This window comes from Artemia franciscana, chromosome 7 (genome assembly GCF_032884065.1).
Source record: "Artemia franciscana chromosome 7, ASM3288406v1, whole genome shotgun sequence".
Lineage (NCBI taxonomy): Eukaryota > Metazoa > Arthropoda > Branchiopoda > Anostraca > Artemiidae > Artemia > Artemia franciscana.
This window is the reverse complement of record NC_088869.1, coordinates 23,795,625-23,812,887: the sequence shown is the minus strand read 5'-3', so window position 1 is coordinate 23,812,887 and position 17,263 is coordinate 23,795,625. Positions and strand designations below refer to the sequence as shown.

Here is a 17,263-nt window from a genome sequence, read left to right as displayed (position 1 = left end):
TGCGTATTATCATAATTTTGGCTTAATAAGTGGAGAGATCGGAGAATAGTGAATTGAATTTTATAAGAATCTTATCCTTTTAGTGAAAATAACAGCAGTAGGCATGTTTCAAAGTCATCTGTTTTGCGAGGAACAATTGTAACATATAATCTAGCAAAAATATATGTACCGATTTAAATTCGTACACGTATTTTTCATGTAAATTAAAAACTTAAATTTCCAGCCAAATTTCTACTAAAGCATAAATAATATAAAAAAAATTGAAACGTAAAATGAACAAAAGGAATTACAACTCTGCTCTAAATAGAATTCTCATACCTCTCTGAAATAAAATGGAGCACGATTCGTTGTCATTAAGGTTTATGCTCCCTTAACAATCAAGACATGCGGTTTCTTTGCGAAATATGCGATTTTCTGACAAACCTATAGCACCAAAAGGAAAAAAAAAATGCTTATGTCATTGGATTTGTCCATACACCAAGTCAGAATTTATGAAATATATAAAACTCTTAGAGAATTATTTAAACGTACTTTCAAAATATAAATATTTTTCTTTTGGAACGATTTTTTTGTTGATTTATCTTTCAGATGTTGTCAAAATAGACTTTAAAATGCCTCGTAACCAATAGCTTCTTTTAAGTGTCCCAATTATTTAAAAACTTCCTGTGCATATTAGTACCTAAAAGATCGTCGAGCATTTTATAACTTCTTTTATGTTTTATTTTCTATTTTTTTACATCTCGAAAATTATAATAAACGAAAATTAATTGTTAATTAATTAAAGATAAAAATTAATTGTTTGAAAACAACTTTTGTGCCTTAAAGAGTTAAAAGAAGTGTTATTCATTCTTCATTTTTAACTGTTCGTGTATCCAGAAACTGAAGCAACAGACAATTAATGCTGGTTGCCCCCCTAGATTTTTAGACAACATTTTTTGGAGTATTTTTATTAAACAATACTTTTTATTTTATAGGAAAAATTGAAAAAAGAAACGCACTTGCCTCCTTCCGACATTTTGAAAAATAATTTTTGCCCCCTTGCTCCAACATTTTTTTTGGATCGGTGCCCTTTCTTATGAAGGGTCTGTTCCACAGTTCTGTGTTTATTATACCAATAGCTTCTTCTAAGCGTTTCAATTGTACTATTCCAGAGGTTGTCGAGCATACATGCAGCATTACAAACTTACAGCTTGGTGAACATTTGAGTGGATTTGCTAAAGATATGGATACGTATTCAATTCGTCAACCGCTTGGAGTCTGTGCTGGCATTACTCCTTTTAACTTCCCGGCCATGATCCCACTTTGGGTTAGTATGTTCTTCTACAAATTTTCATTTTGGTTCATTTTATCACTCAATTTATAAATCTGCTGACTATATCTTATTGTTTGCACTAATTATTAAAGCTGAGAGGTTGTCAAGGTGTGGGACACGGTTGGGCGTGAAAGCTTTGTTTGCAATATATTTTTGAATTACAAAATAAAGCATTTGTCCGAAAAAAGGTTTTTCTTTTTATGACACCAAACAACAATTTTGGCCTAACAAGGACCAAAATGATATTGAGTAAAATATCATTTGTTTAAAGTTTGTTTTTATCCTCCTCCGAGTTTAAAGCAAAATTAAGAGAAAAGAAGACGAAAAGAGACTTATTCTTTTTAGGTCCTTATAATTTAACTGTGGAATTTCATCGCGTAAAATTCGATAGTACAGGTTGCTTTTTGTTTTATCATAGACCAACTTGAGTTCCTTCTCTTTATAATTTTGTATACCTTTAGCGCTATTGTTGAAATCTTGTTATCCTAAACAAGGGACCAAGAAGTTGTTGTTTTGGAGCTCTGTAAGTCCTGACAATCAATTTTCTACTACTTCCTGAGAATAGAAAAAGAACAAATAAACAAAGTCTGATTCTAGTTTATCTGTAATTGGATGTCTCACTAAACCAAGCAGAGCCAAGTCTGCAGGTCATATGTGTTTAATGCATTCTATATTTTTATTTGTCCTGGAACAGATAAATGTAAACTAAAACTAATTCCCCCCAAAAAATTTTGGCTATTGATAAGGAAACTTATTACCATAAGTTTCAAATTCCAAACTTTTGTTTTAGCATGATCTAGTATATATGTTACTGTGAATGTCTCAGAATGTCCAAAATCTGGTTTATGTCGACATTCACCGGTGAATGTCCAACATTCCTTTTTTTCAGCTGGGATTCAATTAGCTTTGCGAATCAGATTTTTCCGTGTTATGTAAGCTCCGATGATAAAAGTTAAAATTAGGCTAGGTTAGGTTAAATTAGGCTATAAATCTCGGAAATGGGTTAAAAACCTCAACCTGTGACCATTAAACCTTGCATAAAACTGAAAAAGTTGACTAGTAACGCTGACTAAATCCAGGAAGGAAAAAAAAGGTATATCGGACAGTCACACATTTGCCAATTTCGGACATAGACGGTAACATATATACGATAACGATGGTTAAGAAATAAGAATGACATTAGACAATGTTATTAACATGATATTAGATATTAGACATGACAATGCTGTAACAATGGTTTGAATATATTAGGCAATAACGGATTTATTAGGTCTATAATAACAATGACTAGATCGAAGGCTCTCAAACTTTTCAGGCCATCCCCCCCCCCCTACTTTGGCCGAACCCAGACGTGATTCCCCCTTACAAAAATAATTCTAACCGTCAGTCATAATAAAAATACATTTGATGGTGGTTTATCGATAAAAGAATAAGCGTTTTATTGATAGTGGCTCCTGTTGATTATCGCTACCCTTATGTGATGTATAAACATACCGATTTGTACTCACTATACAGGACGTGATTATTATTATGCAATTTTAAAATTCTTTTGGTAATTTTTGTCAATGTTCTAGGATTATTAGTTCGATGTGACTATCCCTGAGAAAACATACATTGCTATTAAAGCTCCTTCTTTTTTAGTTTCGGTTATTATTAGCACGACTCGCTCCTCCTCACAGTTTGTTACGACGAAGTGTTTGATTGCGCCCATGCTAAAGCATAATTTTTTGTTCTAATCAGTATCCAATTTCATGTGAATCTACTTGCAAAAATGTGCCTCTATTCCACCATTAAGATATTTTGGAAATGAGCGTTATCGTGGGAATCTGGCACAAGGGAGATTCTTCCTGTACATTTTCTTTTGCTTGGGTAAAAGATTGAGACGCAACAAATTGTTTTTAATATTTTGATATCTACTCCTTGGTTAGTTTTTAATTCTTTTAAATGAAATTAAAGAAGGTATCCAGTGGTATCCTATTTGGGCTTTTACATGATGTGCCATTTACCTTTTTTGTAGAAAACATTGTTTGAAACAATTTTATGAGGTTTCAAATGTATTGTAGATGTTTCCAGTGGCTGCTGTTTGTGGTAACACATATGTGATCAAACCGTCAGAGAGAGATCCCGGAGCATGCATGCTTTTACTGGACATGCTCAAAGAAGCTGGAATGCCTGCTGGAGTAGTTAATTGTATACACGGCACACATGATGCAGTGAATTTCATCTGTGACAATCCGGATATTAAAGCAATCTCGTTTGTTGGATCCGATATTGCGGTAAGCTATTTTATTTCTTTTTGTCTATATGATTAGATAATCTAAAGCTCTTTATTTAAAGTTCTTACACTGTTAATGAATCCAAAGTGTGTAGATGTAGCGCCAATTTTTCTTTCAATTATTCGAAAGACTAAGGAGTCGGATTACCTCTTGATCTATTGTCCAAAAGGCAACTCTCATTTTAAAATATCCTGGGGGAAGGGGTGGGTAACAGCTAACCTAATTTTTGATTGTGTTACAAATTTTTCAATTAATAACAATCTACCTCTTTTCTCGTGGATTAATTTCAAGTCATTCAAGCAGTAAGTAACAGCTATCCAAATAGACAAAACACGATTCCAAGATGATTGAATAATTTTAACATTAACCCTAATAGACAGTATCAAGATGACTGATGTTGTGCAAATTGGAGAGGCATGCCCCATTCGCAAAACGTTCGACATGTGCAGATCTTCTACTAGACAGAGTTTAATTGTCTTTGATTGAATTTAATGTGCCAATTTTCTTACTGTTACTGAGTGGCTTTAAAATAACTACAGTCTATTTTTTATGCTCTATTTAGTCTTTTTTCTAATTATTTTGAAACCCTTCTCGTTTCGTTAAGACAACCAAAATTTTATTTTTAGCTTTTAAACAATACAAACATAAAGATGTTGATAATAATATGCAGGGAATTTGAAACTAGTTTTGCAAATATTAGTTTCAAACTTGAATATTGAATTATTATTTTCTAATTCTGTCAACAAACCACTCTACGTCTCTCATGTTAAGTGTTGGGCTCTATATTTATTTCTTTGCTTTATTTTATTTTTAAAATTGAAAACAAGACATTTATGAATTTTTAAATATATACACATATAAAATGCTTTAGCACGATTGATGCTAAATCCTTCTCTTTTCAAGTAGTAATCTTTTAGCTTTTATCCATGCTCTCGCATACATTTATTTATTTGTCGCTATAGGATATGTAACGAAATATTTAAGTTTTTACCAGAAATGAAAGGCAAATTATAATTTACCCTAAGAACTATAAGGGTCGCTGGTTCGAATCTCGGTGGTGCCGACCGTTTGGTTTAGGACGAGGGTTAGTGGCGTTTCCCCGTAAGACAAGCCAAAAGTCCACCCAGCTTCAAATGGGTACCTAGAGAAATCTAGGGAAAAGCACGGGAAAGCGTCGGATGGCTTGCCCCCAACCACGCATTGCACCCCGGCCGAGGGCTGAGAATCAGGAGATCGGCACCTGCGCTACGCGAACCCTAATCGGTTTGCATGCGAAAGTTTGCTTTGCTTGCTTGCTAAGAACTATAACTGTATTACAATAAATGTATAATATTTTTGTCCCTCAAAGCTTCTTGTCCCTGTCCTTGAACTTTTTTTTATCCTACGGAGCATAGATGTAAATTGTCATCTTTTCCAACTGCTTTTTCTATCGTAGAAAGACAAACTAATATTCCCTTCATTTTTATTCTTTTTAAATTCTTACAGGGCAAGCATATTTATGAACGTGGCTCTAAAAACGGAAAGCGTGTTCAATCTAATATGGGTGCAAAAAATCACGGAGTTATCATTCCTGACGCAAGTAAAGAGAACACGCTGAACCAGCTTGTTGGTGCAGCCTTTGGTGCTGCTGGACAAAGGTGCATGGCACTCAGCACTGCCATTTTTGTTGGAAATGCTAACAACTGGATTCCAGAATTAATTGAGCGATCAAAACAGCTAAAAGTTAATGCAGGTTAGCATTTTTTTTTCTTTTTTTCTTTTTTTTATGCAAACTTAAGTTCTAACGAATTTATAATATTTTCAAGAGAAGATTAGGTTTGAACAAGATGTTAGTTTCTAGAGATTGTAAGACCTGATTTGTGTCTCATAAAATGAATTAAGAAGCCAATTAAAGGGAAAGAAGCAACAAAAAAAAGGCTAAAACGGCACTAAAAGGAGCGAGTAAGCTAGAGAGAGAGAGAGAGAGAGAAAGAGAAAAGAAGTAGAACTAATTTATGAGTCACAAAGATGAAAAAATCCAGAAATACATCAAAAATTTGTTCGAACTGTATAAAACTTATTCAAAGTGTTAGTGTATTTTAAACTGTTTTGCATAACTAGAATTTAACCTCATAACCTTGGTTTTGCAACAGGTTTATAACAACAGGAACCCCTGGTAAATTAAAGAATCTCAACTTCTATTAAGTTTAACCTTTCAAGAATCATCCATACACACATGCCTTTAGATTCCTTAAATAGTAGCTTCAAGCGTTTAAAAGGAAATAATAGCTACCAAGCCTTGCACCATATCTTCATTGTAGGTACTGTAAAGGTTGTTTTAAATAAAACATATTTTTTCAAAGACCATATAGAAATTAAGAAGGGTAATGCAAATAAGGGTTTCCATTATCATTTATCTAAGAAGTTATAAAATTCTGCTCACTTCGGAACTTGGAAAAATCAAAAGAATCTTGCCAGTTTAAGCTTTTTCTAAGCTCTTAATCAGCCATGTATCCTGGAATTGATGTTTAGTGGGAGGAAGGGGGTTAGGCACGTGCGCTTTTTTTTCCAAATTTGGTGAGAAGGATTCTTCACTTTGGCTGCGTCCCTGCCTGGCTTTAGATTGGATTACACAAGAGATTCAGTACTGGCTAATATCCTACGGGAACCTTAAAGAACAAGACATTTATAATAACTCATTTGAAACTAAAGTTCATAATAATTTTGGAGTGAAAAAATGTCTTATATTTTGCTTCTATGGTCCTATTGCTAATGCCAGGATTCGGCCGAAATTCTTAATTTTTTAAAATTAATCTTTGATCTACAAACTCTCCATTAACTATCCCACGAAAACATGCTAATTCTCAAAGTAAAATTTTGCACACTGAGTCTTAATGTTTTACGTGTGCCACTGCTGTAATAATTCTGCATGTGAGAACCTGCTAAATTGGAGCTGAGTAGTAACGCTTAATTAGTAAAATAGTTGTTTAAACTAATGCCTCAAGTTTTTCAAAACATAAAACTGTCACCGCGAGACTGAATCTTGAAGTGAATGTGAAGCGGTTGAGAATTTAGGTTAAGTGAAAAATGGCGTAACATCGAAGCTCTGCGCAATCAAAATGTTTGCTGTAATTTCGCGTGCACTTTATAAGCAAAACATAACTTAGCCTTTTCAATTGATGGTGAATTAATCAAAATAATACATTACCCTTGGTAAAAGTTGGTGTTAGTCAGGTTAATGTTCAATTCAACTGTTGATAAGTTTAGTTCTTACAATAGTTTATTTTCCTGTCACCCAAAGTTTTGACGTTTCCCAGCCAATCATTGAAGGCAAATAACATGTTCCATAAGATCTGATATTGGTTGCCATATATGCACTATGAGTAATAAGTGGCCCGTGATCCTAACCCACTCCTGTCTATTTCTTATAATGAGAATAAGTCTGTACTTGGTAAAACTTGCTTTGCATGTTTTATTTTGCTCATCCTCTCCTTCGGGTTGTCCTTGCATTTGTTCTACAAACGGGACATTTTGACTTCTCTTTCAACTGGATTTGGGAGAACTTGGAAACCCAGCTCTTGAATAAAGATATGCTAAGAAGTGAAACAATTAAAGGTTGGTAAACTAGAAAGAAATTAAAAAAAAAAACTGTCATATGTATGTTTTTGCCCTTTATTGTATAGTTTAGCCACTTAGCGGAACTGAAGTATATAATCCTTTGTAGTGCCTAATAACTCACCTTCAATTTGATTCCTCTAGTCATAGTAGATTTTTAGTCTGAAGAAATCCTTCTCCTAATTTTTTTTTTTTGTTATTATTTATTATTATTATCTAAAACTGTGCGATCTTTTGCTGCGTGGCGACAATGAAAAGTATAAAATTTTGATATTTCCCTGATGGAAAGTATAATTTTTCAACACAAGAGGTGCACTCTTGTCTTGAAAATCTCCACTTCAAAGGAATAATAATTCAAAAAAAAATTATTTAATGTATATTGAGCCGTATATGTAAACTTTAACCATTTGATGTATGTGAAGTATACTCGTATAATCCTTCGTAGTATTAAATACCTGTCAATCAATTTGGTTTTTTAGGACATGAACCTGGTACAGATGTAGGACCAGTAATTTCTCCTCAGTCAAAAAACAGAATATTGGATATCATTGAAAAGAGTATCAAAGAAGGGGCTAAATGCATTCTAGATGGAAGGAATATTACTGTTCCTGGCTATGAAAGAGGGAACTTTGTTGGACCAACCATTCTGACAAATGTCACCGTACGTTTTCATTCTTTTAAACAATTTTCACCTGTTTGGAGTTCGGACTGGCGACATAGGCTATTTTGTAACTTTTTTTGGAGAGCCAAAAAGCAGAAAAGGTTTATCGGCTGTAGTTGCTCTGAATGATGAGATTCATCTAGATAAAGGGAACATATTCTAAACCAACTTGCTATGCTCTTTTCAGTGGTATAAATTAAATTTAAATATTCCGAGACAATCCGAAGCTATTCCATTTTATGATATATGTCCTTTTTCCTAAGATACGATAATCCTCTTCTGTCAAAAGTATTCTGAGCAAATTCAAAATTAATCCATTTTTAGCGCATGTCTTCTTTTTTTGTATTGAAAAAGAAGAGAAATACCATTATAGCTCCATCAGATAATCCTTTTCTGTCAAAACTAGCGTATGTCTCTTTTTTTTTTATCTTCATAACGATACAAGACAGGACAATTCTGAATGCACAATTCGATTCTTCGCATTGAGTCTACGCACGCTACATACATAACTCATTTTTGACAAAAACTTCATATGCCACACTTTGTGAAAAAGCTTGTATTGTTCTTCTTCTATTAAGAAACAATTAATAAGTTAACTCTAACTAACTTGTATAAATTTACCAGAGTAAACTGTTTGGAAATTGTTTTATCCTGAAAATTTTTAATTTTTTAATTCGAAAGTTCTTCCATTTTGGGTTGTTTCGACTGGTATTAAATGATGCATCCTTATTTCGGAAGATGACAAGTTAAAAAAAAAAAAAAAAAATTATTAAATCTCTTGCTCTTTTATCGGGGTCTCAATGGAATATGCTGAATGGACACCTTTTTTCTTCATTAAAGAAAATAAAAAAATATAATAAACCTGTTTACAATATATCTTGTGGCTGTTAAAAGTGGGATTTGTTCTATGCAGAATTTTCAGTAAATAAGTTTGGTCATCACTAGGCTGTAGCTTTCTTATTTTGTCTATCACTAGCGTTCAATAAACAAGCGTTCTAAACCTAATTATCATCATTACAATGGTTATTTCTAACTGTTTTCTTTTTGAAAACAGGTTTTATGCATAAAAATGGAAGAAAAAAAAGCAGCTATTAATGTCGTAATGATAGTTGTTACGACTGCTTTCTGTTACCCTTTCTCTGAATTTATTTGTTTTTGATTCAGAAAAAAAAAGTCATCTATATTCTTATAATTCTTATAATTTATTATTGTTCATAAATATTTATAAGTTTTTTTGTCAAGAATGGATTTTGTGAAAATGTTTCGTCCTTTAATTTTTAGTATTGCTTGGCGTGGCAACATGAGCCTTCAGCCGAGGACATTAATTTTAAAGATGTCAACTGTAAACGGAAAATATCGACAGTTACCATTCACATTTTGGACAAGAATTAGTACAAACGTCTAGCATTATATTTCATAGAAAAGTGTAGAAATGCAAAAAACCCACTGTTGGTTTATTTTTTTTCTGTGGAAACTAAGCTTAATAAATCAAATAGATGTTGGTTGGTAATAATTTCGATTATCAAAATTGCTCATTCATAATCTACCCTATTTATTTTATAGACCGATATGACTTGCTACAAAGAAGAAGTTTTTGGACCAGTTTTGGTCATCCTCTCCGTGGACACCATGGACGAGGCGATTAATATTATTAACAGGAATCCATATGGTAATGGTACCGCAATTTTCACTACAAATGGTGCCACAGCACGAAAATTTGTCAGTGAAGTTGACGTCGGACAGGTATTTGGGTTTTTCTTTCCGGTTTAAATACTTGTTTTATTAGTGGAAGTATTCAGCAAATGTATTTTATTTTGGATGTAATTTGTTGAAAATTATTGGAGTCAAAATGTTTGCTTTCGGGAAAAAAACTGCCTAGAAAATTTTGGGGATGGAGGCTTAAGACACCTTATCGTTTTCTGTGATGTGGAAAAAAAAAACTTTAGAAATGTATATGTTTTATAAAAATGGCAGATCAGAGTGTTAAAATTAATGGGAAATCTAGTTTTATCCTGAATATTAGGCAGACTCATCAATCTACGTAGACTCAGAAATCTACGTAGGATAATGGAAAATACTATTACAAATAATATTATTAGATTCATTATTTATGGACTAACTTTTGGTCAAGTGGATAGACAGGGAATTCTTGATTGCTTGTTCATTCAGATTTAGTTTATTTTGAAACTACCTATTTAAATATAGTTTGTAAAATCAGTATATAAATACTTCATGCAATGGGCAGGGTTGAGCTGTCTAGCTCAACCCTACAGGGTTGTAGTTACACAGAAGATCTAATCCGTTCTAAAATCTATATTAAAAAAATTACTTTGTCACTGAATTTGTATTTTTCAAGAAGGCTAGAATGGGTGAGTTTTTTTTTCCGAGAACTGTCATCTTATCTCCTTTTTTGTCCTTAACATGAAAACCCTCCAACAAATAGAAATTATACGGCCTTACACTTCTTATAAGCGGGATATGACAGAAAGTTTCACACCTTCCTTAAGAGTGTGTAATTTCCTTTATTTTTGCGGTCAATCATCATATTTTGTATTGTGCAACTCCATTGATTGTAACATTTCTGATTCATGTAAAGTGCACTAGAATAATTCAAAATACTGTAACTCCGAAAATTATCTGGTTAGGGGCTAAAGAATCAGTAAGAAATGTAGCCTATATGAACAAATCAAATTCCATAAACAAGAGGCCTTCAGGATTTTTCCACATTAACATTTATGGTTAAGCATTATAACATCAATTGTCTAATTGATTTTGGATACATCATATTATGTCCAATTTTTAAGCGGATGATTCTGCCTAAAGGATAGTGTTGAGCTCTTCGAGCCGTCACGACCAGATCAACATTTTCTTTTATTTATGGGGTGGTTCAAGCTTGGAGTACTTTACATAATAAAAAGAAAATCTATTATTTTTCTCGTTTTATGAAAGCATTAGAAAAATATTATGTTCTATTTTGAGATTACAAATGTATTGGGTTTCTTAGAGATTTATTCGTTTGTTTTTCTGTATGACTACGTTTCCCCTTTCGATTACTGTAAATCCAGTAAGAATTTGTTTTCTTCCTTTTTAAGTGTAGCCTATTTCTTACAGGTTGGAGTAAACGTTCCAATTCCTGTGCCATTGCCTATGTTTTCATTTACCGGGTCAAGAGGGTCCTTTTTGGGAGATGCCAATTTCTATGGAAAACAGGTATAGAACTAGCTTTGTTTTACTCATTTTTATTACAGTATTATTGTTGGTTTTAACATATGTTTTATTTATTTTTTCATAGGGAAGCTTTAAAGCTCTTTCTTATGATTTGTTCAGCTGGATTTTATTTTTATTAATTTATTTGAACTTTTAGCTGTTCAAGGGCTTCTCAACCAGGATATTTCGTAGGCATAGGTCTCATCAGAAAGTCCTTAGAGAAGCCCATATTCGGGAAATACGGTATAGATTTTGCTGGTTTCTTCGAAGTAATTGATTTCTTTTAGAGCTATGGAAGGGTAAAAGTGTTGAGAACTGCTATTGTTTCAGTGGTGCAGGAAAAGCTTACGTAGGTTAACACTTACTTGATGTTAAGTGCTTTAACTCTTTTTAGGACTAATTACATTTCATCAAACAGTTCGTGGTAACGAACTGTAGTAAGGAGCGACCCGGCTCAATAGTAACCAACTCTAAAAAATTTTGGTACCAATAGCTACATCAAAAGAATCGCATTTTAATGCTGATTTTAAATATATAAGTTTCATCAAGTTTAGTCTTACCCATCAAAAGTTACGAGCCTGAGAAAATTTGCGTTATTTTAGAAAATATGACTAAAAGTCATAGAATCTTAATGAAAATCACACCATCAAATTCAGCGTATCAGAGAACCCTACTGTAGAAGTTTCAAGCTCCTATCTACAAAAATGTGGAATTTTAAATTTTTTGCCAGAAGGCAGATCACGAATGTGTGTTTATTTGTTTTTTTTTATTATTTTTGCTTTTTTTCCCAGGGGTGATCGTATCGACCCAGTTGTCCTAGAATGTTGCGAGAGGGCTCATTCTAACGGAAATGAAAAGTTCTAGTGCCCTTTTTAAGTGACCAAAAAAATGGGAGGGCACCTAGGCCCCATCCCACGCTAATTATTTTCCCAAAGTCAACGGATCAAAATTCTTAGATAGCCATTTTATTCAGCGTAGTCGAAAAACCATATGCCTTTGGGGACGACTTACTCCCCCACAGTCCCCGTGGGAGGGGTTACAAGTTCAAAACTTTGACCAGTGCTTACATATAGTAATGGTTATTGGGAAGTGTACAGGCATTTTCAGGAGGATTTTTTGGTTGGAGGCAGGGTTTGAGAAGAGGGGTATATGCTGGGGGAACTTTCCATCGAGGAATTTGTCATGGGGGAAGAAAATTTCCATGAAGGGAGCGCAGGATTTACTATCATTACTTAAAAAAAAGAATGAAAAAATAAATATGAAAAAGTTTTTTTTTTCAGCTGGAAGTAAGCAGCAGCATTAAAACTTAAAACGAACAGAAATTATTACCCATACGAGGGGCTCACCTCCTCCTAATACCTCGCTCTTTACGCTAAAGTATTTTTAGTAATTTCAACTATTTATTATGCGGCTTTTGTGATTCAGGGGTCATTCTTAATGAATTGGGACAAAATTTAAGCTTTACTGTAAAGAGCGAAATACTGACAAGGGGGCGAACCCCCTCATATATGTAATACAAACATGAGAATACAAAAGTTCTTTACGTAAGCTAATTTATAAGTTACGTATATCTTTTACTTATAAAAAGATTCGTAAAAAATTAAAAGTTCTAGTTGCCTTTTTAATTAACCGAAAATCGGAGGGCAACTAGGCTTCCTCTCCCGCTCTTTTTTCTCAAAATCATTCGATCAAAATTATGAGAAAGCCATTTAGCCAAAAAAAAATAAATATACAAATTTCGTTTTAATTAATCCTCTGCGGAGAGCCAAAATCAAAACATGCGTTGATTCAAAAACGTTCAGAAATTAAATAATAAAAAAAACAAGTTTTTTAAATGAGAGTAAGGAGCGACATTAAAACTTAAAACGAACAGAAATTACTCCGTATATGAAAGTGGCTTTTCCTTCTCAACGCCCCGCTCTTTACGCTAAAGTTTTTTCCTGTTTTAAAATGTAGAGTTAAGAGAAAGAGTCAAACTTTAGCGTAAAGAGCGGGGCGTTGAGAAGGAAAAGCCCCTTTCATATACGGAGTAATTTCTGTTCGTTTTAAGTTTTAATGTCGCTTCTTACTTTCATTTAAAAAACTTGTTTTTTTTTTATTTAATCTTAAAAAGAGGTGGAGTTTTTTCATATGAAAGGTTTGCTTCTCTTCAAGTAAAAGCAAAGCCCTTTGGTTCCAATTATTCTTTCTTTGCTATTCGCAAAGTTTTGATTGTGTGCATGAAACCGCTGCATATAAATTTTAAGGAATTGCTTGGAATGAATAACATCTTAGAATTTTTACAGAAAAAAAGTAAATGAAAAAGGAAAAGTTTTTAAAGAAAATTCAAATACTTTTTTGTTCTTTAAATATTTCCCTTTCAATAAAGGCAAAAAACGCTGCCAATACTAAGTAAATAAAAATGTAAAAAAAGGAGCATAAAAATAATTATTTTTGTATTTCAATTTATTTGGATTTGACTTTTTTTCACTTCTCACGATTATCATCGCTTGTCTTTTCGCTCTGTCTATGTCTTTTCCTCGATGCTTTTTATATTTTCCTTGCCCTGAAGACAGCTTGTTAGAGATCTTTTCCAAAATCTTCATTATAGAATAGAATAATTTTATTTATACAAGCAATCGTAGTTTAGAATAAAATTCCAACTAAATGGCGCTAGTGCTTACAACGAAAACAAGAAAGAACAACACAAAAAAACACACGAGACTATAACTTATTAATCGCTGACATGTAAAAAGGAACGAACGAATTGGTGAAACGGTTTGTTCTTAGAGTAGCCAATTTTAGTCTCACTTTGTTAGCTGACCTTGTGTTTGTTTTATTCCTCACAATTGGTGGTAGAATCTCTCTATGTTTTTTACTACTAAGAAGAAATTGGCGAAATTTGCAGATGAAACCCAAACGCCGTTCGTGAAGGGACGGTAGTTGTAGGACAGATATGTGTCTGAAAGAATAACTTTAAAGGCTCTTTTTTGTAGTGACTCAAGTTGATCGCTTAGGTAACTTCTGTTGTTGAATTGAGGGCCCCATGCAGGGGAAGTATTCTCGTGAATTGATCGGATGTATGTAAGATAAGCCGTCTTAAGATGGGACACAGAAAAATTGAAACGACGTAGCAAGATGAGGGTACCCATTGCGTCATTTGCCTTCTTAATGACTGTATCAACATGAGTACTAAACGAGCTGTCAACGCTAAATGTGACACCGAGAATTACAGCCGAAGAAAAACTAGGATACGGTGGAGGAGGACTAACAAAGTGCCTCTTAATAGGATTAGAGCAAACGATTTTGGTTTTTCCTTCGTTGATTTGAAGGCTGTTGATAGTACATTGGTCTTTAAAGTTGCTCATTATTGCAGCACTGAATCGGGGAACTGCCTCGGAGCTTCCAATGAGATGTTTCAGAAGAACTGACAAGTCGTCTACGTACTTAAACATAACCTCAAAATCAGAAAGGACAAAGTTTATAATTCCTAAAAACAACGGTGCTGCAGGTTTCGCGCCTTGTGGAGCACCACAAGTTAGCTCAGTCCATTCGGAGTTGGTGTCTCCAGATGTAGACGCACTGGAGACGGTCTTGCCGATCACTAAAAGGAGAAAATGCTTGCGTGCACCCAATGCCTGTAAATTTGTCATAGCTATGAAATTGCGAATAAGGTCAAAGGCTTTTCGGTAATCCACTAAGAGAAGATCAACAATCGTACTTCCTCGGTCAAGCCACTCGACACTAAAGTGATACATTCTCACTAAGTAAACAGTTGTGCTGCTTCCCTTCAAGCATCTGTACTGAAATGGGGCAAGAGAAGGAGAAACCCGTGACATCAGCTCGCGGTATATAAACGTTTCTGCCACCTCAGACAGGTTCGGGGCTATTGAGGTAGGTCGGAGTTTGTCGCAAGATTTGGGACCCTTCACTTTGGGTATGACGCTAACGTACGCTCTCTTCCAAGTACTAGGGAAAACTTGCTCTTGGAAACACTGCTTAATAATGAAGGAGATTGGTTGCCAAGGAAAATAGCGAATTCACGTAACAACTTTAAAGGAAGCTCGCCAGGGTGGGACTCACAGTTCCTATTCAGCTTCTGAAGTTCCTTTTTATAATTTTATAGTCATAAATTGGTATTGCTGTAATTTTTCTTTTTTTCTCTCTAATTTGTCAGTTTGATTGTAATTGCGTTTAATCGAAGCGAGGAAGCAAAACCAAAGTGTTGCTCTCGCGACACTTTATTCGGCGAAGCCGAACAAAGGTTGCCGTGACACCTCGCGTTGCCCATGCAACGTAGATCTAGTTGTAATTTGGCTTGCTGGTTTCAAATGCTTATAGTAAAATGCGCTCATACTGCCTAACTAAATGGTATTGTGGTTTCCTTCTTGAAGAAACATTGCCAGATAAATAACTGCGTTCGTTATTGGAAGATAAACTATTGCTGATATATCAGTGCAAGAATTCTCAAATTTTAGGGCATATATTGGGTATTTTCTGCACTAGGTTGCATACCTTTGGAAAATTCCGGTAATTTATTGTCATTTGAATATAAAGGTATGGGATGGCAATTTTCTAAATCTGAATGTGGTCATAAAGGTGCTTCTTGGTGCTTATCAAAAGATTGAAACGTCAAAAGTAACAAAGAGGAGCGCTGATCATCGATTCTTCCTCAAGCCAGCACCCGTGAATTTTGTAGTCTTGCTTTACCAAGCCTTGCTCGTGAAGTTATAAATGCATTCTGGCTATAGAACTTCAGCTTATTATCAATGGACACGCCCAAATAGCCTGAAGAAAGTTGAAAAGGGTACCTGAAAAGCAGTTTTATTTCACGGTTTACTTGTATTTGGAACGGTCTCCCTTGGGAAGTGGAACTGCTCGGCCAAAACCATGTGTTGATTACTTTAATTCACTTAAACTTTAGTTTTATTTATAACTTTAAATTAGTTAATAAGTATGCAAAACTTACTGGTTGAACTAAGCCAAGGAATGGCGGCATATCGGGCTTTTTTGATGGGCTTCGCGTTGTGGAACTTATTATTGAAAAAAATTCTTGTCGTGTTCAGCAATTTTGAAAACAATTACTGTTAAAAAAAAGCTGGGATTTTTTTGGACAAGATAGGTAACAAAACCCTTAAAAATGTTAAGACATTGAAGCTGCTAGTCAGTCTGGTCTTAAGTAGGCCTACGAGTTAGAGACAATTGGCGAAGAATAGCATTGTCAATCAAAGACAGAAGGATGAACGCCTTAACATGATATTATTGTGTAAATACTAATGTAGAAGTTTTTCTAAAGTCTCTTCAAAATGCTGAAGTGTGAGGGTATAGATTAAAGAAGAAACCTTACCAAAGCGTACAAGCAAATTATGGGAATTCCCATGGGGGGGAATGCCAGCCCATTTATAGCTGACTTGTTTTTAAGTCAACTAGAATATAAATATATGATGGATAAGAATAATCCAATTAATTTAAAACATGCTTTGTCAAATAATAAAAGATATTTAGATGATATTTTGGTCTTAAATTGTAAGGATTTCATTGATATTTCTAAAAATATATATCCATCAGAGCTTATTCTTGAGCCTAGTCATGGCGCTGGTCATGAAGATCATTTCTTAGATTTAAATATTAATATTTGTGATAATAATAAATTAAGTTTTAAAATGTATAATAAAACGGATGATTTTGATTTTGAAGTGATTAGTTTCCCATTCCCTTAAAGTAATATACACTCAAATATCACATATTCAGCGTTTTTCTCACAGTTACTTCGTTATGCAAGGATTTGTAGTAACTATATTGATTTTAAAAATAGATGTAAAATCTTAAGCCAAAAATTGATATCAAGAGGTTTTTCTGCAAATAAATTAACTTGGCAATTTAAAAAATTTAGTTTTCATTATAACGAACTTTTAAATAAATATCAAAAGAATTATCTAGAAATACTTAAAGAAATTTTTAACTAATTTCGGAGGTTCGAGAAATGTTGTCACAGCGCCATTTATTTTGAATTGTGTTTCTAATTGAGCGGATTTTTTAAAAAATTAGCCACATGGTAAAGATGAATTCTATAATTGTTTAGTTTATTCAGGTTTTTTGCAATGTGTTAATATTTGTGATTTGGTAAAATTTATAATATTTAGTTTACCTATTGTTGCTAAAGGGAGGGATATATTAACAGGATAAGCTTGTTTTGGTTTTACTTGGTTGTTTTACATTTGCTTTTTTTTTGTT

General features: G+C 33.7%; 1 protein-coding gene across 1 annotated transcript in view; it reads left to right on the top strand.

Moving 5' to 3' along the window:
• LOC136029029 (probable methylmalonate-semialdehyde/malonate-semialdehyde dehydrogenase [acylating], mitochondrial) overlaps positions 1-17,263 on the top strand; it is a 39,188-nt gene that overhangs the window by 15,876 nt on the left and 6,049 nt on the right. The window contains exons 5-10 of the mRNA XM_065707062.1: positions 1,152-1,306; positions 3,376-3,588; positions 5,074-5,320; positions 7,662-7,843; positions 9,407-9,586; positions 10,955-11,053. Of these exons, the coding sequence (XP_065563134.1) occupies positions 1,152-1,306; positions 3,376-3,588; positions 5,074-5,320; positions 7,662-7,843; positions 9,407-9,586; positions 10,955-11,053 (1,076 nt within the window). The remainder of the gene's footprint in view (positions 1-1,151; positions 1,307-3,375; positions 3,589-5,073; positions 5,321-7,661; positions 7,844-9,406; positions 9,587-10,954; positions 11,054-17,263) is intronic.